Source organism: Aegilops tauschii, chromosome 4, assembly GCF_002575655.3.
Source record: "Aegilops tauschii subsp. strangulata cultivar AL8/78 chromosome 4, Aet v6.0, whole genome shotgun sequence".
Taxonomy (NCBI): Eukaryota; Viridiplantae; Streptophyta; class Magnoliopsida; order Poales; family Poaceae; genus Aegilops; species Aegilops tauschii.
This window is the reverse complement of record NC_053038.3, coordinates 410,010,535-410,037,305: the sequence shown is the minus strand read 5'-3', so window position 1 is coordinate 410,037,305 and position 26,771 is coordinate 410,010,535. Positions and strand designations below refer to the sequence as shown.

Below are 26,771 nucleotides of genomic sequence, written 5' to 3'. Positions count from 1 at the left end.
CAAGCTAGCTGTTTCCGTAGTGTTGTTAGTTCCTAGTTAGAACATCAGTTTCTTCTGAAAACTTGTTGGTCATATGTCACATGTGCTTCATACAGGTTAGTGCCGCAGAGGCTACACGTGGAACCCCCATTCTTTTCGCAAATCCACGCAACTGTTTTGGTGGGATGCAAATTCGGGACCTAAAGGGATGCAAATTTGTTAAAAAAAACACACTATTTTTCAAATGAGGTGAATTCTGAAAATTTGGTTGTAGGGTCAGAGGGTGCAAAAACACCCTGGAGGTTCCAAATTTGCATGCCTATGTATTGGGTTCCAAACGCTAGTTTAAACCCATTTATAAATTGATGCTTGTTTGAAACTTGAACGCAAGTTGTTGTACTGTCGACACACACAGCGACAAAAACAGTCGTTAGCATTTGGATACTCTGAACAGTACATTAATTAATCTTTTGATATTCTACCCAAAAGAGTTGTTTTGAAAAATAAGACAAAAGGAGTGCAAGCACTCATTTTGCACAGGAAATCCAAAAAATCATGAAGCGATCCTAGATAGACTTTGTATAACTACATGTACTGTCAATGACCGAGTCTGACATGGTTATTCCTCTGCATCACCAAAATCCACACTGCCCGTCATCATATTGTTCTCTCCTCCCAATTCCTTCATTATTTGCTGTGACTCAGCCAGCAAATCTTGCAAATGTGGTGCATCCATGAAAGGAGCGTGCCGAGTAGCACCGACGAGGGTCCTCCAGCATTTCATGTAGAGCGGCCTGAGGGCGTTGGACACTATGTTTCGTGTACGAGGCTGCAACAGTAAATATCGTGTTAAAATGGTTATTTAGTTCTGTAGTCTGTGCTGACTGCAGATCATATTAAGCAGAAAGGTTCAATAAATAAATAAATGAAATTCACAGTCCAAGGACCCAACACATACCTCATTGTAAAGTGAAACCCACCTGCGCAGAGCTTGTTCAAAATGTTCATAATCAAACTGAAACAGAGAGATCCAAGTCAGCTAAGACACCAAAGGTAAATTAGGCATGAATACCGTAACACAGAAGGAAGTTGGTCAAGTATGCAGAAGCAGCTGTATCCTTGTCATTTGACACAGTTTTATGTGTGGGATTTGTAACTTAGAACAGTAAAACAAAATTTTGCCATGCATATACCATAAAATAATAAACTGAACGAGACCATTACAATTAGTGACCGAATTTTTAAAATAAAATGCATTCACTTTATAAATTCTAGAACAACAATAAGTCTCATCCCATTGACCCACTGAGAACGAAGTAGGAATTATATGAATAAAGCAACATGCATTACTACAACAAAAGCTAAATGAAGAAACTGTATATAAGCAGTCAAGTTGATAAAACATAATTATTACATGATTAAGTAAATTCAACATGCAACAGTGGTGTATCGGACCTTTTCAAATTTATTAAAATGGATTCGTAACGTGGTATATCGAAGACTTATGCGATATTTTGCTGGCCATATGAATAGCCAGCATTTGTCTGGTATGCGCACAACATCAATCTTGAAGTATCCATGCTTCATATGTTCCCGAGGAAGCCTTAGCAAGAGTACCGAGTTCTAGAGTGAACATTGTTTTGTTAGAAGCAAACAAAAAAGATGATGTATCCAATAATTGCCAAATGTATAAATGAAGCACAGGAAAAGTACCGCTGGTGCCCATGCTTGTATTGCCATTCTTCCAGAGTCAAGATGTCCAACAATTTCAAGTGCTTCCAACTACAACAACAGTATCATCAATAGAAAAAACATGGCATTCACACATCTACCTGGTTGAGAAGAAACTAACAACATTTAAGTAAATAAAATTCCAACGTTTCACAATCCTAGCTACAACTCTGCCGTATCCGGTTACAAATGGATTCAAGGATGCCGGGAGATAATTCTTATGTAAAGAATTTCGGATATAATGCTAGTGTTTGTGTTATGTCTTCATTGGAAAATGGGGTTGAAAAGTATTTGGGTGCATGCTTGTCTATGCTGACATGACTCAAGAGAAGGACCTAAATAGAAAGGGAATATGATAAGAGTCACATTGAGGCATGCAAAAAACAGGAGAAATGTGAAGGCATGGTGATGTTAAAAGGAAGCTTTATGGTAACCATGACAAACATGAAATTTAATGCACCAATTGTTTATGTAAAAACACAATCCATGGAATCCTGAGAGTTGCAAATCTATTGGATTCTTAATCAGTGGAGAGAAAACTAAATAACCACAAAAGCAGGGGAAGAAAAATGTAAGAATGGACAAGGGTTGGACATCATGAACATATAACTGGAAGATAAATCCCTTTGTGGGTGGGTGGGAAACATACAAGTATTCCTGTTGCCGCAATCCGCTCCAATTCGATACCGAAGGCATTCTTCGGTTTTTTCTGATCTTCCCTCGAAGGATTCAGTATTTTTTCCGCTATCCTACCATGACGAAACATAGATTCACAAAGATTCAAACAATTTACTACACTACTGCACTTAGTATCTAGGCATCTTTTTAGTTTTGATGTGCCGAATGGAACTATGGAGATTAGGAACCCAAAACGTGTACAAATATGGAGCTAAAAGGAATACCTTATCGCATCATTGACAAGTCTTTTTCCCCTCACAAGGTGAGATCTACATAGGTCATTGTTCACTTTGATATCACTAATAATTCTAAGCAAACTTAGCCTTGCCAAGTGTACCAATATACTTGCTACCTGTAACAATGAGACAAGCATACAACAGGTTATTAACCACTAATAGTATGTGACTGTTTAACAAATTTGTGTTGATGTTTCAGAAGCCAGTCCCATACTGGCTCCAGCAAGGTGGCTGGTATTACCATCAGGTTCTATGCTTCTAACCACAGCAGAGAGAGTATTAGGCCACATGAGCCAAGTCATCCTAGAAGGGCCATATGGGCCGAATCAGTCATCCCATATACAAATATCACATGTAACAAAGGATTCAAACACCTGTTTACATGTTCTTAAAAAACTTCACAAAGGTATTGTAAGATAAACAATTTTAAGAAGGCGGAGGTTCCAAGTAACGGAGGTTGTGATATACTACCAACTATGACCATTTGAGACAACTGGCCACAATGTTCTCATCTGGTAACACAAGATGACTTTCTACCATAAATTGAAAATCAGCTCAAAAGCCAAATATTATAAGGCAATGGCAAACCTGAATATGGTCTTCAGATAGAATCTTTTTTCTGACTGCAAGGCATCTAAACATCGTAAATCATTGAACCTGTAAGTAAGAAAACTTTAAAACTGGCCAAAGAACCTAAAAGTAACCTTTTTACCTTTGCAATAATTCTTCTGATTCCCTCAGCTTCCCTAGGGCTACAAGAGTGACACTTAATTGTACGGCTGCGGCTGTAGTACCCAACGAATCCCATCCCTAGCAAACAGTTCCACAGATAATTTTCAGTAGTTTACGTAGGGATGATGTGACAGGCTCTGGTCAAGAGTGCCTGTCACCTTTCTCCTTTTCTGTTTTCAATCAGCTTTTATTTTGTTTCCTATATGCTTCTGAAAAGCACGGACACGGGGACGGAAGGACGGGGATACGCATACGGGGATACGGGATACGGCATTTTCCAAAAACAGCCATTCAGGGATACGGTGAGTATATATAAAATAAAATAAAAATATGACATATAATATAGAATTAAGACAGAAAATTAAAGAAAAAGAGTTGAGAATAGAGAATATTGCCCCATTTGGTGGCTCTTTTATCAAGTGCTTGATTGATCCTCGTCCCCCCATGTCATTGCAAGTTGCATCTTGCAGAACACATCAAACAACAAAGAAGATTAGAAAAATAGAAGACATAACCAGAAGACAATATGAACACATCAAAAGAGTAAAGACTTTTGCTTTGCTCACCCAATTTGCAATGCCATTTGGCTCCCAATTGCAGCACCAGGACCCGGACGCCCTTCACTCTCACCCACGGATGATTGGCTACCGGCTGTGCCGCTCGCAGATGCCATGGTTTGGTACCTATCAGGCCAACAACAAGCAATCAATTCCTATCAAGAGCAGCAGCAGCCAGCAGCACAAGCAAAGGGCAGAAAGCAGCAAGCATCAGATCCAATAACTTAGTGCAAGCAAACAGCAGTAGAGCACCAAGCAGCAAGCATCTGAAGATTAGAAGTGGAAGAGGTTGAAGAAGAATGAGGAGAGGATGCAGCTGGGTTACCTGCGGCTGAGAGAGAGGCTGCTCCTGCTGCTGGTGCTAGAGGGGACGGTCGCCGGTCGAATCCAGGCGCGCCGGCGGCGGTGGCGGCGAGTCCAGGCGGTGGGGGCGAGTCCAGGAGGTGGCGGCGCCGTCTGTGCGACCTGGGAGGCAGGGAGGGAGCGCCTCTTCATTATGTCCCGACCCTGCAAAACAGGGTTTCCTGATGGGCCGAGGCTGTTTTTTTGGGCCAGGCCGTATCCCTAACGTGTCCCCGCGTATCCCAATCGTTTTTTTGTTTTTTTTAATTCGAATTTCAGGGATACTCCAAAATTCGCGTATCCCGGCGTATCCCGCCGTATCCCGGCGTATCAGGACGGCAGTTCGGCGATTCCTGGCGTGTCCGTGCTTTATATGCTTTATCAGAAAATAGTATGGACTGCCAATTGGACTAGAGTTTCACAAAATATGTCACATCGAAACTATTTCAGACTTTCTACTACTTGAGATGTTGTCGAATGGTCAAGAATCATTGTATGCTATTTTCTGGTAGAATATCAATCCATTGGAATGTCAAGGATCACTGTGAATGCACTGGTATTTCCCCCCTAGCTATGTTGGCATGTTAAATCCACTGTTATACATAACGAGTAGGACATAGCTGAAGCTCTTGATATTTCATAAATTTGCACATTTAGGATCACCGTGATGCTATTTCGCTAAATTTGCACATCTGGTCTACGTACTACCTCCATTCCAAAATAATTGAAGTTCTGGGTTTGTCCTAAGTCAAACTTGTTTAAGTCTGACCAAGTCTATAGAAAAATATATTGACATCTAGAGCACCTAATTAGTCCCACGAGATTCTTTATGAACTATATTTTCGCATATGTGTATTTGGTTATGTAGATCCTAGCACATTTTTCTATATAAGTTGGTCAAACTTAAGCTAGTTTGACTTAGGACAAACCTATAACTTTGATTATTTTGGAATGGAGGGAGTAAGAATGAGGCAAGAGCAATAGTGATCTGTGCTTCAACGCGCTTGAATGCGTATGTAGTGATACATTGTCCTTCCTTGCCACCCCACTCAACCTTGAATAAACAAACAACTAAACACGACTTGTGTTTCGGGCAAAGTTAATGCAGAACTTAACAAAAAATCAGTGTGACCAACTAAAGCACCAATTTAAGGCCCACATTATGTTCATGCCTGATTTCGTACGACAGACTACTGAAGAAACATTGTAGGATTACAGCTACATGTGCATACCTTCGAAAGCTCCATAATATGTAATATCTTCCTTCGCAAATTTTCAGCTTCATCCAGTTGTTTCAGATTCATCAACTCCTGGAAAAACTGGTAACATGAGTATGAAGCCACAAAAAATGCACTCAAGAACAAAGTAAAATCACAAATTACGATCATAAAATCACAAACTGGTAACACTTGGTTGGGGGAGTGGATGTACAATCCTACCACCTGGGTTCAAGTCCTCACGATGCAAACTTACGTTCCTATTCATACTGTAGGGCTCTCCCCTACAGTTCTACTAAAAAAAGCAGTGTAGGGCATAGAATAAGAGAAAAAAGAGATGCAATCATTGCTAGGAACTTAAAAGGACTGATCAGCAACCTAGACCACGATGAAGTACGAATGATCTATGGCACAACTTCAAGTTATAACCATTCTTAGCCTTTTACCTAGCAAATGGTTCTGATGTAACAATTTAATAATTTTAGTGTAAATTTGATGCCAATTGTCAATCAGCGCTAAAAATGATGAAACTGATTTTCAAGGGAGTATGTTAGATCCGTAACTTTATTTCACTGTCTCCTTAACACTAAAAAACAGACACAGTGTGCAAGACCTGACGTGTTAACTTTCATGTTAGGAACAGACTCCTGCGATTTTTGTCTAATTAGTATTCAACTCAGAATGGATTATACACACCACAATTTCTACATACACTATATGGTTTGTGTCTAAACTAATTTCCTGTAAGCAGTATGCAGAAATGGAACAAACCGTTGAATACAATTGCTGCAGTCCTTTGTTTGCCCTATTATATTTTTCTTTTCCGAAAAAATGCAGAAGTCTTGCACGACAGAGAACAAGCTCTGTACAAGCCCTAAAAGGGGCAACACCCTAAATTACAATGCCACACTTCTAAGTGCTAGGCATCGCTGGGAGAAGACCTAAAAAGGGCAACCGACTACGTGCCTTTCCGCACCGCTGATGGGGTGGAGAGGATGACCTGATGCCACCATATCACAATAACTGGAGGTTACGCCGTGGATCCACAAGAGCACCTCATGCCCTAAGGTGCACGAGAAAGGGCAACCTATCAGTAGGTGGGTCATGCTCTCCTCAGATTGGCAACAAAGACATGCCGATGTAACCTGCAGCCCCCTGCCTAGCCTAGCGTATTTTAAACAAATAATTAGGGATCTGAACAAAATTTAGCATATAAAATTTTGGGGATACTTTTACGCGTCATCTAGTCTTTCCATTCTCTGTCCTCAACCCTATAATATCCGTCTAAGAGCATCTCTAGCAGACCCCGCAAACGTCTGGGCCGTAAAAGTCGTTTGAGGGCTCCCGCAAAAATTATTTATGGGACGGCGAACCCTCCGGCGGGACAGTTCCCGTAAATCCGTCCCGCAAATGTTTTGCGGGACGCGTTTGCGGGATCTATTCCACGCCGGAGGGCTTGCCGTCCCGCAAATACAATAATAAGCAAATATTTAGCAAGTTCATCATGACAAGTTCATCATCATATATATACATCACTAGTTGATCATCATACTAGTTCATCACATCCAAAATCATGTGCAACAAACGAGGTATCAAGTTTAGGTTCATGAATGCGCGATAAAACAAGACAAAAGATGCTCAAACGACATTGATCAATCAAGCAACATTCTCATTGTTGCAAAGAACGTTGCCACCAACACCGCCCCTAGCACCTCCATCGCCACCATCCACATTGACCGAAGAGCTCGCACCACCATCTTCACTTACTTGAACCGGAGAGTGAGCACCTCCATCTTCACGAACTTGAACCGGAGAGTGAGCACCACCGTCACCACCATTCACTTGGACCGGAGATTGAGCACGATCACCATCACCACCATTCACTTGGCTTGCCGAAGCACCACCAACCATGCCGAAGCCACCTCCGCCACCCATGTCGAGGCCACCACCACCATTGCCGAAAGAAAAGCCCCCTCCAAACCCAACACCACCACCGGTCATAAGATTTTGGAGCTCCATCTTCCTCCGGAGCATGATCTCCATTCTTTTCATCTCCCAAAATTCTCTTGCCATTGCATCCATGCCCTCCGGATTCATCATCATGAACCGGTCCTCCTCGGCGGTCCTCTCGTCCTTCCTCCTTTGCTCCTCTAGGATGAGCTTGCGCTCCTCAAAGGCAGACCTCTTTTCCCATTTCTCCTCTTTGTGCTTCTCTTTCTTTCAGCCATGGCAACTTTTGCATCCCAATGCTTGGCTAGCATATCCTCCTTCATCTTCGCCATCTCACCAATTTGATCCCTCAAAGTGATTGCCTCGGAATTCCTCTTGACTCTTGCTTTCTCCTTGTTTCCATCCAGTTTGCCCTTGTTTCTTCCTCCTCTTGGTGCATCATCACTATCATCATCATCATCTTCAACCTCCACTTTGATGCCTCTTTTAAGGGGATCCCTTGTCCCTCACCCTCCACTTCTCATTATCCTGGAGCCATTTCCAACACGTTGACAATTGAATTACCGGACATTGGAGGCCGGGATTTGGTTGTAGTACTCGTTGGCAATGCGATCCTAAACACAAACATTGAGACAAGTATGAGCTCATAATCATCCTATGCACACCGCTGGGGACTTGAAGATGAAGAAATGCTCACATAATCATCAATAGTGACGCCACTTGGCGGTGCATTCCGCACTTGCTCCAAGCATCCGAACCAACGGGAGCAAGCTTTGTTGATGGTGTTCCAACGGCCTTGAAGGCCTTTCAAGCTCCGACCGGATGGGAATGGCATCATTTGATGAAATTTGTCTTCAATTCTTTGCCAATAGTTGCCATATGTTTGATCCTTGCCGGTGATGGAGTCAAGAGAGATGCTTTCCCATCCTTTAACTAAGCATACATCCTTCGTCTCCATGTAGTTGCCGGTCCTCCCCAACCTAGCATCATAGTCGGTCTCTAGGATCTCTTGCACATCATCATCATCTTCATTCTCATCGTGCACCTCCGCATCGACCTCAACATATGATGCATCGCAATCGCCAAGAGGGGCACTCAAATTCACCATGCTCTCAGCCAACATCTCCGTATATGTGTAGGGCACATTTTGGCTACAAAAATCGACGGCCAAAGCTCAAGCAATTGTTCTAGAAGGCCGAAAAATGATGACAGGAGCAAAGCAAGCAAAAGATTTTTTTTACCTCCCGGCCGTTTCATTGAACACGTCGTAGGCGTGGCCGGCGGCTTCGCCGTCAATGTGGATGCCGCGGTCGGCCGGAGGCGGAGGAGGAGCCCGACCCCTTGACGCGATTGCCTTCTTCCTCGGAGGCTTCGCCCGCGCATTGGCGGGGCCGATCGAGGCGGTCTTCTTCCTCTTGGGCGGGGCGCGTGGAACCGGAGCAGGGGCGACGCTCGGTGGTGCCGCGCCGGCTGCGCCGCTTTGAACGAGATGGCTCCCTTGGCTCTTCCTCTTGAGGGCGGCGGCGGCAGAAGTTGGAGCCGTGGGAGGCCCGGGCGGACGGACCGGCGGCTCCATCCGGCTGAATTCCAGCGCTGCGAGGCCAGACGGCGAGGTCAGAGGACGGATGGGCGGCGGCTTTGGGGCGGGAGGCGGGAAACGAGCCGGCGGAAGTGCTTCGCGCCAACCGAAAGGGGATCCGGCAAAATCGTGTGGATTCCCACACATATGGAGGAAATGGGCTCGCGGATGCGGGATCCCACAAAAAAAATTCCAGGACGGCCCGATTTGGCTGATATGCTTGGGCCGGGGATACGGGATGGATCCCACAAACCGGCGGTTATTTTAGAGGATGGCCCAGTTTGCGGGATCTGCTAGAGATGCTCTAACTGATTGTACAGAACCATGCTGGATACTGTATTAAAGGAATCCATGAACCTTGAAAGGATGCCTCGCTAAATGAGTGAACTAAATTTTAGAGACACTGGTCTAATGCTTGGGAGTACAAGGGTTTAATCACCATGTTGTTGCATGGTTGTCAAATGTATTTTATGTTTTCAATATGCAACTCTGTGGCATACATGCCATGTGTTTGAACACTAAAAAGCATCACTGCATATTCCATTTGTGAACATGAACACAGTTGAAACCCCTATGCACAAGTTCAGAAAGTGCAGTGGTTATTGAGAGGCAGGAAATATGAGAGGTGCTTACCATAGAGTGAAACATCATTCTTTGTAAGCAAGCAGGGGATTCACCAAGTCCAGCTTCCTATTTTAATCCTCATTAAGCCCCCTTTCATGCCAAAAAAAGATTAAATCTACTCTGAAATGGTAAGCATACCTCAAGTATCCTAATAGATTCCCGGAGAAGAGCTTCTGCATCTTTTCTTTTTCTTTGTTGACTTAGCACCTAAGAATAGACAAAACAATAGGTTTAGCTTTTGTGACATACACAATAGGAGTATGTTTTAGAAGGCATTTCCCTGGTAAATCCATCTATTTAGGTTAAGGGAACCAACGAAAAGGAGGGAAATCTCAAGAAAACACAGTTTAGAGTGAGCTCAAGAAGAGTATATATATGAAAACACTTCATGCAAGAATACAATACAGTTCTATGCAGCAGAGCACACACAACCATATGAGCTTCATGGTGATATAACAGTTAGATTCTCAGAGAGAGAAACACATCACTACTGCCTTGCAGCAAATCGACAAATCATGAACTATATATGATCCATACAGCCACACATGTGAAGACACTGGGTTTTATTTCAAACTGACCAACAGCTTCGAAGCCATGTTTTCTCACGTACTTTTTCTCCTCGAACGCGCAGGAGAGCTGCGCATCATTTTCTCTCTCTCTCTCTCTCGAACGCACAGGAGAGCTGCACATCATTATATTAAGAGGAAAGAGTCTAAAAAGACTCATACAAGCCCATTAGGCAGGGGTTTTTCTCACGTGCTCTCAGAAGGCACTCTAATCCAATCTTTCTCAAGACATCATACATTTCACAAGTTCAAATAGAAAATATTTTTTTTGGATAGAAATAACTGGAGGATGTGCACCAACAAAGGGAGCAAATGCTGAAACAAATGCTCCTGCTATTTTCATATGGTAGGATGCCCTGTGTTAGGCTACACTTCTCGACTCCTGACACACGAACTGTAATAACGGAGGTTTGAAAGCAAGGAGGCACAACTGTGGAGGCAGCTGCAAGCTCCTAACTGTTCCAGAACCAGTAACTGTATGAGGCAATTAATTAATATTGCAAAAGGAAATGTTGCACGGTAGGATAGTAGCATGAATCACAAGAGGCGGGAGGGAGCCTTGATGGCAGCCGGACCTGAAGGGCAGGAGAGACTAGAGGAAGTAGGAGACTGAGATAAGACTGATTTATTTTTGCTTAATTAGTTCCTCATAGAGGGTCCTCTTTGTTATGAGCAAAGCAACTTGATCTATTGCTAAACTTGATATATATATTTCTCTTGATTATGTCTTACCGGCTGATTTATCAGGTGAATCTCTCGAATTAACATCTTTACTCATTAATCAAGTAACATGTTTTTAGGCCGGATGCAGTTTTCAATTAGCATGACCATTAGATAATAATTAATATCCATGAACTTTACAAAGTTTCCACCAAACAGTGTCAGTGTCAGATATGCTTAATCGATACATATTTCCTTCCCTCTTCCCTCAGTGAAGAAGGCCTGAGCGTCATTAGAGCCATGTTCTGTGAGATCAATTCCATTCTTCGCTTAACTTCATATTGATTTCATGTAGTTATTGTTCCAGAGACTGTAATAAAGCTGCACATTCCACGGCAACATTTGGTGCTAAGCTGGTCCTAGAACCCTCCCTAGATGCGGCCAGGTCAGGGTCCAGGCATCCCATGAGGTGGCCAACGATTTGATTGGACCACATGGTTAACTGAATCGGCAAGGTTCCAGGTAAAAAAAAAAACTTGTGAGGCTCAGGGCCTAGTTTAGCTAGGTGTGTGCGTGTTGTATCTGGCCCAGTGCCTAGAAAGGAAATAAATATCTTCTAGCAAACAATATACGTCGTTTTGTTGGCCTGTGGGGTTCAGGACCTAGGTTAGCATAGACATGTACTCGTTGTATCTGATTTTCCCTTAATTAATTGTGCAATTCTATTCTTATTAATGAAAGGCAGAGATCCTGCCCTTTGAGAGAGATGTCTCTAGAAAACAATAAGAGAATACAGTACATAACATTACTTATACAGCAACAGAGCAGTTGTACTTGTACCCTGGCTAGAAGGTACATTGTATTTGCATAATCTGGGTGACCAGGCCCCACAACACTTCCTTGTATCTACACCAGAGTTAAACCAATGAGCGTTAGAACTACAAAAAAATATCCGAAAAATTAGTCAATAGTATTATTTCTGTACAAAAGTGAGCACACATATAGTGATACGTAACTGATATGCACCACTCACAAATATTTGATGATTAAAAGAAAACAAATAAAACAACAGTCAGCAGAATAGTATGACCAAAGCTTTTTACTCATAAACACGATCTACTAATACTTGCTCATGCTGGCTTCAACAGTGAGTTGCAAGAGTTGTTCATGTTATCATCGATTAACATGCATACATTTTTGTAGTGCTTTGTCCAACGGGTCATGACACAAATAATGATATATTTTCCTGATGGCCTATCATTTAGTCTTGCTTACGTGCCAACAGCAGAACGATGTGCATGCCAGATAAACTAGTGTGTACTGCTTAACTTGGATGTTGTTAATATGAAGTATCTCAATGGCATAGAGAAAGGAGGTTCAAGAATTACCTTCAAACATGCAAAGAGAAAGGAGGTTCAAGAATTTAGTATTACCTTCAAAGCACGCTGAAAATAATAATTTCAAACATGCAAAGAGAAAGGAGGTTCAAGAATTTAGTATTACCTTCAAAGCACGCTGAAAAAAGAAACAATAGAAATAGAAAATGATATAAGAAGCAAGTTTGAGCTGAAGAAAACATGCATAAATCATAGAGAACTGATTCAATAATTGTATGAAAATCACAATGGCAAAATTTTCATTTTTTCCTTTCAAAGTTTCTATTCCACAAGCAGCCTCTTTAATATTTTTGTTGCGCATGAGCAGACGACGAGCAACTCAAATAAGCAGAGATGCTTAAATTAATGAATCACATTAACAGCAAGATAGAAAATGGCCGCCGTGCTAATGCTTTCATACAACACAAATGAGTATTCACATGAGAACTTCTGCAGTGTTGTGGATGCTATGTAAGAACTCTATGGTATATAATGATGGTATGTTTCTTTAAGGGGACATTTGATTCCTATGTTTGATTTTGCAGGCTCTAGGAAACATTCATAAAATATGCAAGTTAGGATCAGATTGTGCAAATTATTCAGGTTTGCAAAGATAAATGAGTAAACGGCTCCACGATTGATCTCAGCAAGATAAATGAACTACATATTAAGGGTAAGCAACAGAAAGTGGTTCTGTTCTGATATATTCAAGCCGTACAAACTATTGCCTGCTAGCTGTTACATTTTTTCCCCAGAACAGTAGGGGAGAGTTCTATTGAGCTATTATATGACATTTCACTCAAACACTTCTTTTAGGCCAACCATCTGACTTTATTAATCACTTCAACACTTTTCAAACTGTATAGCATAACACAATTACAAAAAAAAAATTGAAAATTGAACTCGAAAAGATTCATGAGGTAACAACAGGTACCTCATAACATGTCTGAGCTTGATCAAACCTGTTCTGAATATGATAGTGTTGTCCAAGATTACGCAAAGCTCTTCCAACCCTACAAGAGGTATGTATAACATGTTTTATGCAGAACAAGGTAATTCACCAAAGTAGGGAATTTCGATGGAACTTCATAAGCATCGACAAGTGTGATCAATCATGCAAACACAGAGTGATCAGGATATAATATTAAGTTCTCTGCTATTACAAAGGCGGAAGTGTACACCATTCTGCCGCTCATCAACAACAGTACACACCAAGCAGGCAGGGATGCATAACATGCACCATGTAATGGAAACAAATATCATGTCACCTATGCATCCCTTTCTATCCGCTCCAATTTAACCCTAAAAACTAGCCTTTTGCCCTTGAGATATAACCTTATTTTCACTCCTTTTACAAAATGAACCAAATCAGAAGTTACTAAACAAAAAATCTTAATCTAAAACTTACAGTACCGTATATCATCAGGTCCAAATGATTGCTCCAAGATTTCAATTGCTTCCAGAAATAACGGTTCAGCTTTCTCAAACTCTTTTCTTAACACATAAAACTCCGCCTGCAATATTGAAAACAGAGAACAAGAGGAATGTCTGTTCAGGCAAGAGCAGTACTGAGAGGTTTATGAAAGCCACCACAAGACAGGACGTAGCTTGGCCTTTTAAATTCTTACATGGAAACCATCGAGTGCTGGTGTGTTAAATGCAACCCGTACAACTTAACATACTGGGAGAACGTAGTGATACATAATGAATTCAGTACATGATGCACTGATGCCAAGAATTCGGGTCATTTAAAGTTGTTTGGTTGAGGGATCTTGGCTGGTTACTGGTGCAATGGATATTCACTTGGTAGAAAGATTGGACCCTAAAATACAGTGCATGCAATCTAATATTGATACACCCAAGTATTTTAATTCTAAAGCATAAAAACTAGTTGATTCAATCGTGGCCATATCCTACATAGTGTTAAGTTGTCAGTACCCCACCTCCAGAGGGCTTATGTGGTATACAGCCTTATATGCAGTTAAAAAAAAGTGATACCTACGACAAACTAGGCATCAATTTCAATTTCAATTAAGGTAGAAGCAAAGGTTCGAACCCAGGCTGGCTAGCCCACCATCCATGGTGCTAGCTAGTAAGCCGATTGGCGCCTTCTCTTGTGCAATTTAGAATAAAAAATAGACAAGGACTAGAAAAGTTGGGCGCGCTTCGCTGCGCTGTTGGTGTTGGTGGGACTTCATTTTTTTATTTGGTTTGGCGCATGGGGAGATGATGGGGTGTTTTTTTTTAATATAATATAATGCGGTGTTTTGGTGAGCCCTTCCTGATGGCGTGACTCTGTTATATGCTAATCAATATGTGGGGAAGTTTCCTGCGCTGGTGGCCGCATGTACTGTATAGGTGCTACAGTGTCGCATGCTGGCGCTTCTTTTTTGCCAGGTGGTGAGAGGTGCGCTGGACTGATGTGTTTTCATAGGCTGGTGTTGCCAATTGATTTGAGAAATCGTTGGCCCAGTCAAAATCATAAACCAAATACAAAATTGAATACCTCAATCGAATGAGAGAGCTCCTTAAGAAATCGTTTACCTCAAAATCGTAAACCAAATCCAAAATTGAACACCTCAACCGAATGAGAGACCTCCAAAATTAGGGATCATAGTGAATTTAAAGATGTGTTAAATGCGCACGAATTTACCAGGTAAGTGAACAAGGATATGTAAGAGATTGTTTGGTTCAACGTCTAACCTTGCCAAACTTTGCCACATACTTCTTGCCAAACTCGCGTTAAGTTAGGTCAATAAAATCTGAGTGCACTTTAGCATCACGAAGAGAATCTTGCCAGTTGCCACACCTTTTTAGTCCATGACACACAAGACCCATCTGTCAGAAAATTAATCTTTCCTAACGCGTGACTACAAACTAAATCCCATACCTAAATCGGTCAAACTTGCCCACCTTAGAGTGTGACAAAGTATGGTTATGTTTGGCATTTTGGCTATGAACCCAAACAGGCCATAAAACTCATAAAGCTTATGGAGTGCAAGAGTTCCGTTCATTAGAGAGGAAAACAGAATGTTACTTCAGTCTCCAGCAATTTTTTTTAAGGCGGTAAGGCGAGGCAAGGCGCTGGGGGGGCGCCTCACCGCCTAGCGGTAAGGCATAAGGCAAGGCAGACGCCTTAGAGAGTTCTAAGCAGTAGAATGAAGTAGAATTTGGTAGGCAACTAGGCATACACACTACACATCTTGCACTTGCTGCTGGTTGTAGAGCCCATATAGGATCCATCCTCTTTGCACTTTCTCTTCTCCCCAACAGTAATCATGCATTATTCTAACCATCCAGGCATCCACTAACTACTATAAGAGAGGCAGTGAGCAACCAGCAAAGCAGGAAGCAATGAACAACTGAAAAACAGCAAGCAATGAACAACTTAACATGGAAGAAACAGAGCAGAGGAGGGTGGGGGAGAAGGGGGAGGGAGAGGTGTTGGCTCCTTGCTGTTGCCTGTTGCTGGTTGCTGCTGTACTGGAGAGGATGATGATGAGGAGCTGCTGGAGAGGAGGGGAGGAGGAGCTGCTGCAGAGGAGGGAGCAGATCTGTTGGAGGAGAGAAGCCAGAGAAGGAGGAGGTGTGTGTGGATTGGGGGTTGTTTCTCTCTCTCTCTCTCTCTCCCCCCCCCCCCTCTTACCTGTTGGCGCCAACAGCATCTCTGTTTCCCACCAGAAGACTGTTTCCCGCCTAAAACTTCCCTGCCTGGCTGGCAAGCTCAAGGCGTCCAATATTGACCAAGGCGCCAACCTGGACGCCTTAGCAGCGCTTCAGACGCCTTAAAGCTTAAGGCGGACGCCTTACTCAGGTACCTAAGGCAAGCTGGACGCCTTGAGCTTGCAGGGCGCCCTGACGCCTAAGCGTCGCCTAGGCGATGCCTTAAAAACAATGGTCTCCAGTTCATAGTCAGAGGTGACAATTACCAAGTTTTTTAGTGCCGATGCAGCATGTGGATCTCTCAGTCCAAATCCTTCTTTAGCTTGATGTAGGGCTGCCTTGAAGAACCTTTCAGCTTCATCTAGTTTTCCCTAAAAAAGGAGATAAATACATATAATAGGATAACAATAACTGTACTTCAAAGGTCGAACGCAGAGTAGGAGTAACTAAAGATGGACCCCTCCTTTCCTCCTTACGTACAGTCATACTCCAAGGAACATTATGGTATTAGAAACTTGTGATGCACATGGCATATGGTCCAAATGATCATAATTAATGCAAATGTTCAGCAGTCCCATGGTTTATTGACTCAAGCAAGTTTTAGAATATGTACTTATGGAAGTTGCTACACTCAAGCATTCAAGCAATAGCAATCCAAAATATCATGACAAATTACTATTAAGTTTCAGCATATGAACATAAAAACAGAGCGTAGTTTAATGACAAGCTAAACCTTCCAGTTTCACAAGGTTTAATTAGGAAACTAAAGGGCTTTTGCCCATAGAAAGAGTTGTAGTAGGTGGCCAAACTGTGTGGACCAAACAGTTAGCATCATGTGGCAACACACCAAAGTTATCCTCTCTAGGTTATGATATATCAAGATGATCGTGATCGAGTTTTGCATCAAATTTAGATAACACATATTAAAAAAGGGATCATGCTGGAACAAAGTGTGGAACTATAGGTAGTAATTTTTTTATAATAAGAAAGATAATGCCAAAAGGTGGGCTAGATGAAGCTAAGGACAGGAGGTACTTGCTTTTATGAAAAAAGCTCTTGCTTTATCCGTGAAGATTCTCCATTTGATCGTGTGTTCATTTGAGATCACTGAACCATCTTCAATCCGACGTAGACCAGCAACAATAGCATCAGCTTGCTTACTCATTGTAGCTGCTGGAGCAACTGAGTCATCCTGAGCCAATACAGAGCCGTCGCTCAGGCTAAGAAAAAAAGCTGTAACAAGAGCGAGGTTAGGATCACACGATATCAAATATGAGTTTTCCTTCATTAAATTTTGAAAAGTAAAATCATAATAGAGCTTCAAAGCTTTAGAGTGGGAATTCTATTAAGTTGCTGTGGATCAACTCTGGAGTATTGAAGACTGAAGTTGGGAAAATAATGGAAGGACTTGTGAGGCTTTTGGAAGTTCCCCACATTGGTTATTTTCAACGTAGCCATGTTGGTTGCTGAAAGGCAACAAACCTAATTGAACACATTTGCTATAAATACAATTAAATTAGAAGTGGGGCAGTCCCCTATGTTAGCAAGGTAGCTTTTGGAATGTGGATGCCTTTACAATCCTATATTCCTACAGTTGGTACTAGAGCCTAGTTCTGAGTTCTGACATCTCTGGCTTAATTGGACACTAGTGTGTGACTGACCGATGGACGAAGGTCCCTACGGGACTGTCGGTTGTACACCGAAGGAGCCAGTGAGTTTGAGGGGCCGTTAGTGTATGGTGAAGTGCTGACAGACACCGACTGTAAAGGGGAGGATTTTCCAACTAAGTAAAACATGAACTGAAAACAGTAACTACTGATTTTTTTTTCTGGGTTTTTCAACACCAATATCTGAAGAGGGGAATTGCTGGAACAGTGGAGGTCAATGGACCTTAATTACAAGTTTTCAGCAAAGCAAAACAGGAACTAAACATGCTAACTATTGATCTCCCCCACGGGGTTTTCAACACCAATATGTGGAAGAGAGATTGCTGGAATAGTGGAAGGGCAATGAACCTAGTTGCATTAATTTAATAGTTTTTCTTGCTTGTTCCGGATCCTGTTTTAGGCTCAGTCTGCGGTTGCTGAACTTTGCAGTGCTGCGCTTATATTTTATAATCTGCTGTGGAAAATTAGCCATAAAAGTAACACTAGAATTAGGGAAAAGCGGGTGGGCCAAACAGGATTATGAGAATCCACCGCTATGCCAAACGCAGAATTAATTATAGTACTTTCAGTTTTAGCTTTCTAGTGTTTGCTTTAGCTCTTGTTAGTTCTTCTTTTGATCTGGAAGCTTGCAACTAATTGAGGAAGAATAGTTATGAATTTCCACTTTCACCGCTTGCTGGCTTTGTGAGATATCAGCTGTGGAACAAAACAAAATCAATCAACACTTCCTTATGGATTCGGCATTCTTCCTCATCGAATAAGCAATACCAACAACACATGTGCACAAAGTTTTTTTGGCACCGTTACTGGGGAAGCAACCGCTGGAGCTTCTAATTTCTTGCTTTTGTTAGCTTAGTATATTTAGCTAGTTTAGTTATTTTTTTCTTAGTTTAAAAAACCAAAAATATTAGTGGAAGGGCAAGGGATCTAATTTGTAAGTGCAGGAGCCCCTTACCTCATAACTGCATTGGGAATGAGAAGGCTTTTTTTTATCCAACAACCAATGTTGGCATCCACTTATTCTGATAAAAGTGAAGGTTCTATTGCTACTTGGTGCCGTATCCTCTACGTTTTCACTCATAGGACTGTGATGTCTGTATTTATCAGAAATAAACTGTAGTAAATAGTAAGTAATTGTTTCGTCATGTGTGAAATATGCAGGTCATTGTGTTTGTAACTTAGCTTGTAAACATGGGTGAGAGAATGCCTGAAATCATCAAAAGAAACAAGCTGTCCAGTCCATTGTTTCCTAAACTCGTGTCTAAGAACCTAGAAAATTATCGGCTGTTGCATGTGTGTTGGAAGAGACTGGGCTCCAGAAATGTATTTTTTAGAAACATTAGCATGTTTGTTGTGCATGTCCAGAAGTTTATCGCTATACCATTTGCTTGTTTGTCGGCATGCACAGTTAGCGTGTTTCTCAATCTGGTGACAAGATAACCCTCCCTCAACTTTTCTCTTCCACCTCACCCAAATGCTGAAATTGCATGCACCCCACTTGGTAGCAAGTGATATAATACTTTTAGCCCAACTATTGTCTTGTACTAAAATTTATGAATTCAGCAACAGCTAAGCAGTCTGCAATGCATGAAAAGGGGATGGTGCATATGCATGAGACCAGACAGACCTGCTTGTCCAATCAGTATTGCGCCAAACTTGAAACCCAGCCGTCGATTGGAAAAGTAACCAAAGTTACCATCATTAGATTCAGAACCTGGGGGAGAAAATCATGCGTTTTGTCAAAATGACCATGAAAGCAGACACGAGCAATGTCACTCTTGGCTGAACTAGAAACAATAGAAGAAGGTAAAACTATAATTAAAAACTCAATTTAATTGAAATAAATCAATCCAGAACAGTTCACTAACAAAGGACACAGCTACTATCATGGATCAACCAAGCTTTAGCGTTGCATATTTCGTGACAGCTGAACAGCTCCCCAGAGACTCAGATTCACCCACAGGTTGTAGCTTGCACATTCCAATTCCAGTCTGATCCCATGACATCACCGGCCTTGGGGGGGGGGGGGGGGGGGGGGGGGGGCGCCTTGGGGGACATCATCAGTTCTCCTATCTCTCCATGGAAACAATCGAAGGCACGCAACACCATCCCCCAATATTTTGCCACTAAATCAACTCAATTTTACAACCCCGGAGCGCATCGCACGATCCAACCGCTCAAACCCGCTGAAATCACACTACTCCGCCTCGCTACGGCCATTTCCCTGCTAAACACGGCCCAGGGATCCTCCTGCGGGGGTTAACGCGAGACCACGGAACAGGGTCACAGGGGGAAGCGCTCACCTGAGGAGGCGGCGGCAGCGGCCGCCGCAGCGGGTAGGTGGAGGCCCCTTGAAGCCGGCGCGCCGGCGAGACGACCTGCCGGGGCGGGGGCGGGGGCGGGGGCGAGGCGGCCGCTCCGCAGGAGCGAGAGCAGCCGCAGCCGCGAGGACATGGTTTATTCGAGAGCAGCCCTGGGCCTCCTGGTCTCTGGCCTGGGGGTTATGCGGTGAGGGGCTCTGGAGTCTGGACTGGGAGAGAGGAGAAACCTTTTGGGCCCCACGCGCGGGCCATACTTCTCGCTAGTCAAAGTGTGATCCCTCGCTCCTCCGGCGCCGCCGCTGCGATGTCCGCCGCCGCCGCCGCCCGAGGTCTCAAATCCGTCGCCCGCGCCGCCTTCTCCTGGAAGCCGGTGAGTGGGAGCCAGCGGAGGAGTCCGTCTCTAAACCCTGGAGCGCTGACGGGCTGTTTGACTAACCCCTTTCCCACTCCCACCAGACGGGCCGGGCGCAGCAGACGCTCGCGGCGGCGGTGAGCAGGTCGGGCGTGGGGCTCCACTCGGGCGCGCGCGCCACCGCCACGCTGCTCCCTGCGCGCGCCGGCGAGGGGAGGTACTTCGTCGTGGAGGAGGCGAGGGTGGCGGCGGAGGTGGGGAATGCCGAGCCACAGTCCCCGCTCTGCACCACGCTGCGGAGCGGGAGCGGCGGCGCGCGGGTGCGCACGGTGGAGCACCTGCTCTCGGCCATGGAGGCGCTCGGCGTGGACAACTGCCGCGTCGAGGTCAGCGGCGGCGATGAGGTGCGTGCCAGTCTCGCCGGATGCTGCTAACAGAGTAGTTGGGTAGACGTTCATGTCTGAGTCCTAGTATCCACGATGTATTTCCGATTCATGTGAATTTATTTTTAAGCGATGACAGATCCCTTTGCTTGATGGATCAGCGCAAGAGTGGGTGGAGGCCATCCGGGGTGCAGGTCTGTGTGCGGCCGAGGATATCGGTGGACAAAAGTTGGAGAAACTGGCACCCAAAATTGACGAGCCTGTTTACCTGCGGAAGGACGATTGCTTTGTAGCTGCATTCCCTTCCTCGCAAATCCACATCACATATGGAATTGATTTTCCAAAGGTATGTATGTTTCATGCGCTCCTTTTTTTTAAAGTTCACATAATGTGATTATTGTAGGGGGTTAACCATGTGGTTGATATGCAATTTGGTTTGTATTTTTTATTGTACGATGTATCACTTCTCGAATTGAAAATTCTAAGTAACAAAGGCGCATTACCGGGAATAGAATGGTATTTTTGTTGCTATGAAATCGATGTCAGATCAGCACTGCCTGAAGCTAGCCTTTGACTTTCTTTTCATGTGTAGTGATTTGGTAGAGGCCATTAGATTGTTGTTATTGGGTCTTTAGTTTGGCGGACTTTGCACATGTTTTAATCATGGTGGAATCAAAGTTGAGAGAGCTCGAAGCCTGTCACATCCTGATGCATAGAACAGTAGTTGTTCATACAGATAATGTGTGCCAGGACATCGACTGTGAAGCTTAATGTTTTTTGTGCATAAGGCTGAAATTATCCTTGTCTTTTTATAATCATTGATTTGATGATCATCACAGGAGTAGACATTTATGAAAAAATGTAAGCACCTTCATTTTTTTATATGCATTAATAAAATGCTTGCCCTAATGCCTCCTGTTGGCAAGGACATGGAAAAAGGAATGTTACCTAGTTTTTATTACTAGAGTACTTCTTAAGTAAAAGCTTTGACAGTGTCCAAAAAATGTTTCAAGGGACTTGAGCAAACTATGCATCCTATTGTAGGCGCCAGCGATTGGTTGTCAATGGTTCAATACTTTCCTGGATGCTGATATATACTCAAGCAAGATAGCTCCTGCAAGAACTTTCTGTATTTTTGAAGAGGTTTGCGCACACATTAACTGATGTTGATATGTAATCTATTATTACTGTTGTTTTCTCCTCTCTTTTTACTGTATACTGGCAATATCATTCATTCTCTGGTACTAACAGGGGAAAAAATCAATGTCTTTCTCATACGAAATATATGATACTCCCTCCATCCGGGTTTGTAAGGTCGGCACGGCTTTTAGGTCTCCAATTTGACCAACGAAATGTGTGTAACATGCCACCAAAGTATATGTTTGGAAACTTCATTCAACGCGAATCCAATGATATATTTTTAGTGGCATATAACACACGTTTTGCTAGTCAAATTGAAGACATAAAAACCCATGCCCGCCTTAAAAAACCCGGATAGAGGGAGTATCATAAAAAATTCTCCAATAATAATGGCATTGCAACTTGCCTAGCACATGGTTTGTTTCTCATGTATTTTATCATGATTCCATGGTGCATAACTTTAAAAGTTTATATTCGTTTCCACCTTCCTGACTAATGAGTAATGTCATGAATCTTGCATAACTAAGGATTTCAAGTGAGTATTTCTTTCATTTCCCGTATAGCTCTGTAGTACTACAATCTGCTTTTTATCCTTTCTGCTGGGGATTTTGCAGAATTACTGGCTATGTCTTACATTCCCCAGCAATTTTCTGGCCTCGTTCTTATAAATTACTCACTTCTTCACTAAAGTAGTGATCTAAACACTCTTATATTTCTTTACGGAGGGAGTACACGTGAGTGCAGACACTCACTTCTGCGTTCTGCAATTCTAACTTCGTCAGGTTGAAAAAATGCGTGGTGCCGGGCTTATAAAAGGAGGATCACTGGAAAATGCTATGGTTTGCAGGTGAATAATAATATGTTGGTGGTTTCATTGTTGACATTGTCTTAATAAATACTCCCTCTGTCCCATAATATAGGAAGTTTTTTGACATTAGTGTAGTGTCAAAAAACGTCTTACATTGTGGGACGGAGGGAGTACATCTGATGATGCCTACATGAATGAATAAATGATCTGGCTTTAATAAAAAATATGATTGCAGTACTAACAACTCTTTTATCAAATCTAATTGAGGAATAACTGAATGATTAAGTAATCAACATGGTTAGTTGCCAGAGCTTTCTAAGAATATGCATGCTCAATGGTTTTGTAGAAGTGTAGTTAAGTATAAGCTTAATTTAGTCGGTGCTTAACTGATTATGTAGTTCATACTTCACATAATATAGCTTTACAATAACACTAGAAGTGCCCGTCTTTTTTTTTAATCCAGTCAAATAACATCAGAAGTACTGTGTATGCATTATATTGGTATTGTAGTAATTGGCCATCCCCATGTCAATTTAGTCAGATAATGGTATACTTGTTTGGCAATTGACAGTATGTCTGGTGGTTGGCTTAATCCACCACTTCGTTTTGATGATGAACCTTGCCGCCACAAGATTTTAGATCTTATAGGTGACTTCTCACTTCTTGCACGAAATGGCAGCCAGGGTTTTCCAATTGCTCATGTAGTTGCCTACAAGGTACGTTCTTTAACTTCAATTGACTACAGCATTGTTATTGTATAATGTAGCGACTGCATCTTATAAGTTCGTTGCGCATCACTTTTGTCACTGGTACTATAATTGTCTTATTCGTGGCCCATGACCATTTGGAGTATGCTTGTGTAGCACTGGTTAGATTTCCATCCAGTCCATCTGTGGGCTTGATTTACTCCAGCTCACCTTTTCAATTTATTTTGTACTCCCTCTGTAAAGAAATATAAGAGCGTTTAGATCACTACTTCTAAACGCTCTTATATTTCTTTACGGAGGGAGTAATTAAGAAGACCTTGAACATTTATCAAATCTCCTGGCTACTTCAAGAATATACTTGAGATTCTTTTGTTGTTAGGTGAATTTAAAATAAAATTTTCTTGTCGTTCAGTTCAGCTTGTTTTTGGAGGGCTTGATTTTGCAAGTTCATGTGCCAATTTTCATGAGATTTTTTTGTAAGTTCATGTGTCATTTTTTTGGAGGGCTTGATTTTGTGATCCATCACGTTCACTTGCCTATTTTTCTTGAACACGCACCCATGTTTCATTTTGTATTAGAAGAGAGTGTCGAAATGGCGCAGCCAAAAAGAAAAAGCAAGAAAATAAAGCAAACAAAAGGAACAGAAAAAGTAAAAAACAGGAGCACCACCGCAACTGTACAACGCTGTTGCTGCTCAAGCACACATTAGCTTGGCTTTTCTAGCTTTGTGTGAAGTTCTCCCTTTATGAAGTAAACATCCAATACCATTTGTAGTGGTAGGCAATAAGAACTATGTAGTTCATGACAATGAAAACTATGAATAATGACCCCTGGCTAGTGGTAGATCAGGGATCTAGTCAAAGTTTGGCAAAAAGTTACAGTTGATCCGAAAGGAAGCATCAGTTACCGAGTAAAAAGTATGGTTATTCCGCTATTGTGACAGGCTGAACCAAAGGAAGCATCAGTTGCAATAACACTCATTGTCCTGATTGTGACCTTAAACTACAGACCAGCTTTTTGTGTTTCTTGGCACATCACAACCTCTTGCTTTCACGTGCTGTGCCGAACATGTCGTCCTGAGACGATAGGGTTTATCTTAGGACATAGCATATTCCCGCTAGATTTTTCTTTCTTTCTGCACAAGAATAATCTATCTGATAGAATGGTTTGTAGAGTATTGTCCTCGCTTTGTGTTCCTATGTTATCCAGTTTATTATGCTACCCTTAGAGCTGTGTAAATAAACTAGTTTGTGGCATCCGAACTTGATATTTCTCCTCTGATTTGTCATAGGCTGGCCATGCCCTGCACACCAGTTTCCTACACCATTTATCGGGGGAGACCAGTGTGGACCAAGGAACGCTTGCTTAATGATCTTGAAGCGTGTGCATGTGGAGCGGGTACTGTTCGTATGTTGGTGATAGTGATGCTCGACAGGAAGACGGCAGATTTCAGCATACCGTACTAACAACCATCTGATGGCCCTCGCCCTCACCCTGACAGTCGGACCGGTTGTACTGTACATCTTCTCCATCTTTGGCAAGTGATTTCTTTAGTTCGCGAGCCATATATAGTATTATCACATGCTTTGGGGAGATTGTTCCGAAGAATTATGTTTGTACACCATGTGTTATAGTTGTACCTGAACACGTTTCAGTGAATCTTGTACGTACCAGTCTTGGAATTCTGGAGGCAGAAAGAAAGCTGCCTAGCGCGTGTGGTCCTCCAGCCCGTGCTGGCCACGCCGGAGGTTCCTTGGTTTTGTTCGGCCTGGATAACTACGAAGGCGCCGTGGCGCGAGGATGTGTGGACGCCAAGCCGCGAAAGCGACGGCGATGGGGTCGTGCCTTTACGGAGGTAGCAGCCGACTCGCTGTCTCGCGGCGGCGGTGGTGGTGGCAGTCGGGTGATGGAGTGATGGAGATCTACCCGACCGAAAGCGCGGCGTTCCCCCTCGGGAGGTGGCGGCGGTGGCTCCAGGCGATGTGGCGTTGTCTCGTCAGCCTGTGCAAGAGTCCGAGTCGCACTTGTCTTCCTCGACGTGGCGGGTTGGCGCCCCGGATCCACGCAAGATGGAGTAAAACGTGTGGAGCTGATGAAATGTTGCTTTTGTGATGAAAGTTAGGTTTCTGTTGCCAGGTGGTTTGGTTTGGTCAGAGTTGGAGGGCATGCTAGAATGGCCAATGGCTGCGTCTCTATTTGCGATCCCATGCAGACATACCTCTAGATTTTTCTTCCGGTATTCGAACAAGTTCTATATAAAAACTCAAATGTTTCATACAAAATCGATATCGACCAGTGACTTGCACCACGTGCGTGGTACAAGTGGTTAACAACCAAACCTTCCAGGCCTGGCACCGCCGCTACATGCAATTATACTAGTACGTCTAAAGCCAATCATGCATGCACCAGGATCTAGCGAAATTTTGCGCTGCAAACGGCGGTAGCGATGACAGTTGCTAATTGTTTTTCTACTGCCACTGGAGCTACTTGCAAAAATGAAAAAGGGCAGCACACCTGTTTCGTACGCCCACCTGACTAAATCCACTTGACTACATATATATATGGTTCAGAAAAGAAATCCACTTGACTAGTAGTACCATTTTCAATACTACTGTGCTATAGACTATTAGCATGCGGCCGTGCCTGCCATGCACAAAAGATTCGCCGTCAGGTCAGGTGGGTTTAGTTAATCATCATCAACATCTACCGGCTAACGGAAACAGGCATGGCCACATATCCTCTCTCGGGGGAATCAAAGGAAAAATAGTTAGTAGATTGACAGACGAGGAAAAGAACTCCAGAGAAAGATTCCCCACAGCATCTCGTCAGACACGCGCACTGCCAGATCTTCCCGTCATGTGCTGCAACTCCTTCATTTTTACTACGCTCGATCCACTCGGCTAGGTCAGTTGATCGCTTCAACCGCAGCAAGGGACGGCCCAAATTAGCGGTAGGATGACACTGGTAGTGGTAGTAATTCTGATGCACTAAAATACTACAGAGCGGCTTAGATCCCTGATGATGATAGGGGGGCCCTCGGCGGTTCGTAAGCGCTGTTTGGTGGCTTCTTTTGCGTTGGCGGCCGCCCGCTTGTTGTGTCGCTGTGGTGCTTGTGTCATTGGTCCATAAACCTAGATAGATCATGCCCTTGGCGACCCAAGTGGCGAGTGACTTGTCCAGCTCTGATTGGAGCCGGACAGGATGCCGCTTCACGTCACTATATGCCTGCGTGCCGTTTTTGTCGTGGGAACGCATGCCATGTTTTACTAAAGGACAATATGGGATTCAAGCCGCGGCTGACGAAGGCAGGAATAATTTTCGGGTGTGGCAGAGTTTACGATGAAGAAAAATCTTGTATAATAAAACCATGCAAAATTGTACTTGCTTCAAAATTCAAAGTTCGGTTTCAGTTCTAGATTAGTTTTCATCATTTACTTGCTCTGTTCGCAATTTACTAAAATATGAAATATATATATTGTTCTGTGCTCGCAAATTTGATGTTT

General features: G+C 43.0%; 3 protein-coding genes across 7 annotated transcripts; 1 reads left to right on the top strand and 2 right to left on the bottom strand.

Moving 5' to 3' along the window:
- Positions 1-395: 395 nt before the first annotated feature.
- On the bottom strand, positions 396-20,257 carry LOC109733291 (uncharacterized). 5 transcript variants are annotated; one of them, XM_045227914.1, is made up of 19 exons: positions 20,106-20,257; positions 19,185-19,271; positions 16,930-17,123; positions 16,157-16,261; positions 13,641-13,741; positions 13,162-13,240; positions 12,355-12,366; positions 11,692-11,757; positions 9,764-9,832; positions 9,635-9,691; positions 5,488-5,574; positions 3,337-3,434; positions 3,213-3,258; positions 2,613-2,740; positions 2,360-2,459; positions 1,693-1,761; positions 1,435-1,602; positions 938-994; positions 396-808 (listed from the first exon to the last, which is right to left on the bottom strand). In XM_045227914.1, exons 1-19 carry the CDS (start codon positions 20,128-20,130, stop codon positions 599-601), a joined length of 1,758 nt encoding a protein of 585 aa, XP_045083849.1. In that variant the 5' UTR covers positions 20,131-20,257; the 3' UTR covers positions 396-598. The 5 variants fall into 5 exon arrangements, with proteins under 5 accessions (XP_045083849.1, XP_020148073.1, XP_020148074.1 ...); XM_020292484.2 differs by having other exon boundaries at positions 19,861-20,115; XM_020292485.4 differs by having other exon boundaries at positions 5,488-5,565; positions 19,861-20,115.
- Positions 6,962-9,214, bottom strand: LOC120963049 (uncharacterized). Its single transcript, XM_040387350.3, has 3 exons — positions 8,664-9,214; positions 8,120-8,573; positions 6,962-8,036 (listed from the first exon to the last, which is right to left on the bottom strand). The coding sequence occupies exons 1-3, from the start codon at positions 9,146-9,148 to the stop codon at positions 7,983-7,985; spliced, it is 993 nt and encodes a 330-aa protein (XP_040243284.1). The 5' UTR covers positions 9,149-9,214; the 3' UTR covers positions 6,962-7,982.
- On the top strand, positions 20,036-24,941 carry LOC109733292 (probable UDP-3-O-acyl-N-acetylglucosamine deacetylase 1, mitochondrial). Its single transcript, XM_020292487.2, has 7 exons — positions 20,036-20,248; positions 20,335-20,634; positions 20,753-20,959; positions 21,658-21,756; positions 22,536-22,600; positions 23,133-23,277; positions 24,560-24,941. The coding sequence occupies exons 1-7, from the start codon at positions 20,183-20,185 to the stop codon at positions 24,635-24,637; spliced, it is 960 nt and encodes a 319-aa protein (XP_020148076.1). The 5' UTR covers positions 20,036-20,182; the 3' UTR covers positions 24,638-24,941.
- The last annotated feature ends 1,830 nt before the right edge of the window (positions 24,942-26,771 follow it).

Excerpts from the sequence above, each read along its gene's own strand:
- LOC120963049 (XM_040387350.3), bottom strand. The coding sequence starts at position 9,148 with ATGTGTGGGAATCCACACGATTTTGCCGGATCCCCTTTCGGTTGGCGC. Across the intron at positions 8,574-8,663 it reads TTCAATGAAACGGCCGGGAG|CCAAAATGTGCCCTACACAT; the intron begins GTAAAAAAAATC and ends CGATTTTTGTAG. Across the intron at positions 8,037-8,119 it reads GCGTCACTATTGATGATTAT|GATCGCATTGCCAACGAGTA; the intron begins GTGAGCATTTCT and ends GTTTGTGTTTAG.
- LOC109733291 (XM_020292484.2), bottom strand. The coding sequence starts at position 20,011 with ATGTCCTCGCGGCTGCGGCTGCTCTCGCTCCTGCGGAGCGGCCGCCTC. Across the intron at positions 2,741-3,212 it reads TATCTGAAGACCATATTCAG|GTAGCAAGTATATTGGTACA; the intron begins GTTTGCCATTGC and ends TCATTGTTACAG. Across the intron at positions 1,603-1,692 it reads TACAAGCATGGGCACCAGCG|AACTCGGTACTCTTGCTAAG; the intron begins GTACTTTTCCTG and ends TGTTCACTCTAG.
- LOC109733292 (XM_020292487.2), top strand. The coding sequence starts at position 20,183 with ATGTCCGCCGCCGCCGCCGCCCGAGGTCTCAAATCCGTCGCCCGCGCC. Across the intron at positions 22,601-23,132 it reads GAAAATGCTATGGTTTGCAG|TATGTCTGGTGGTTGGCTTA; the intron begins GTGAATAATAAT and ends GGCAATTGACAG. Across the intron at positions 23,278-24,559 it reads CTCATGTAGTTGCCTACAAG|GCTGGCCATGCCCTGCACAC; the intron begins GTACGTTCTTTA and ends GATTTGTCATAG.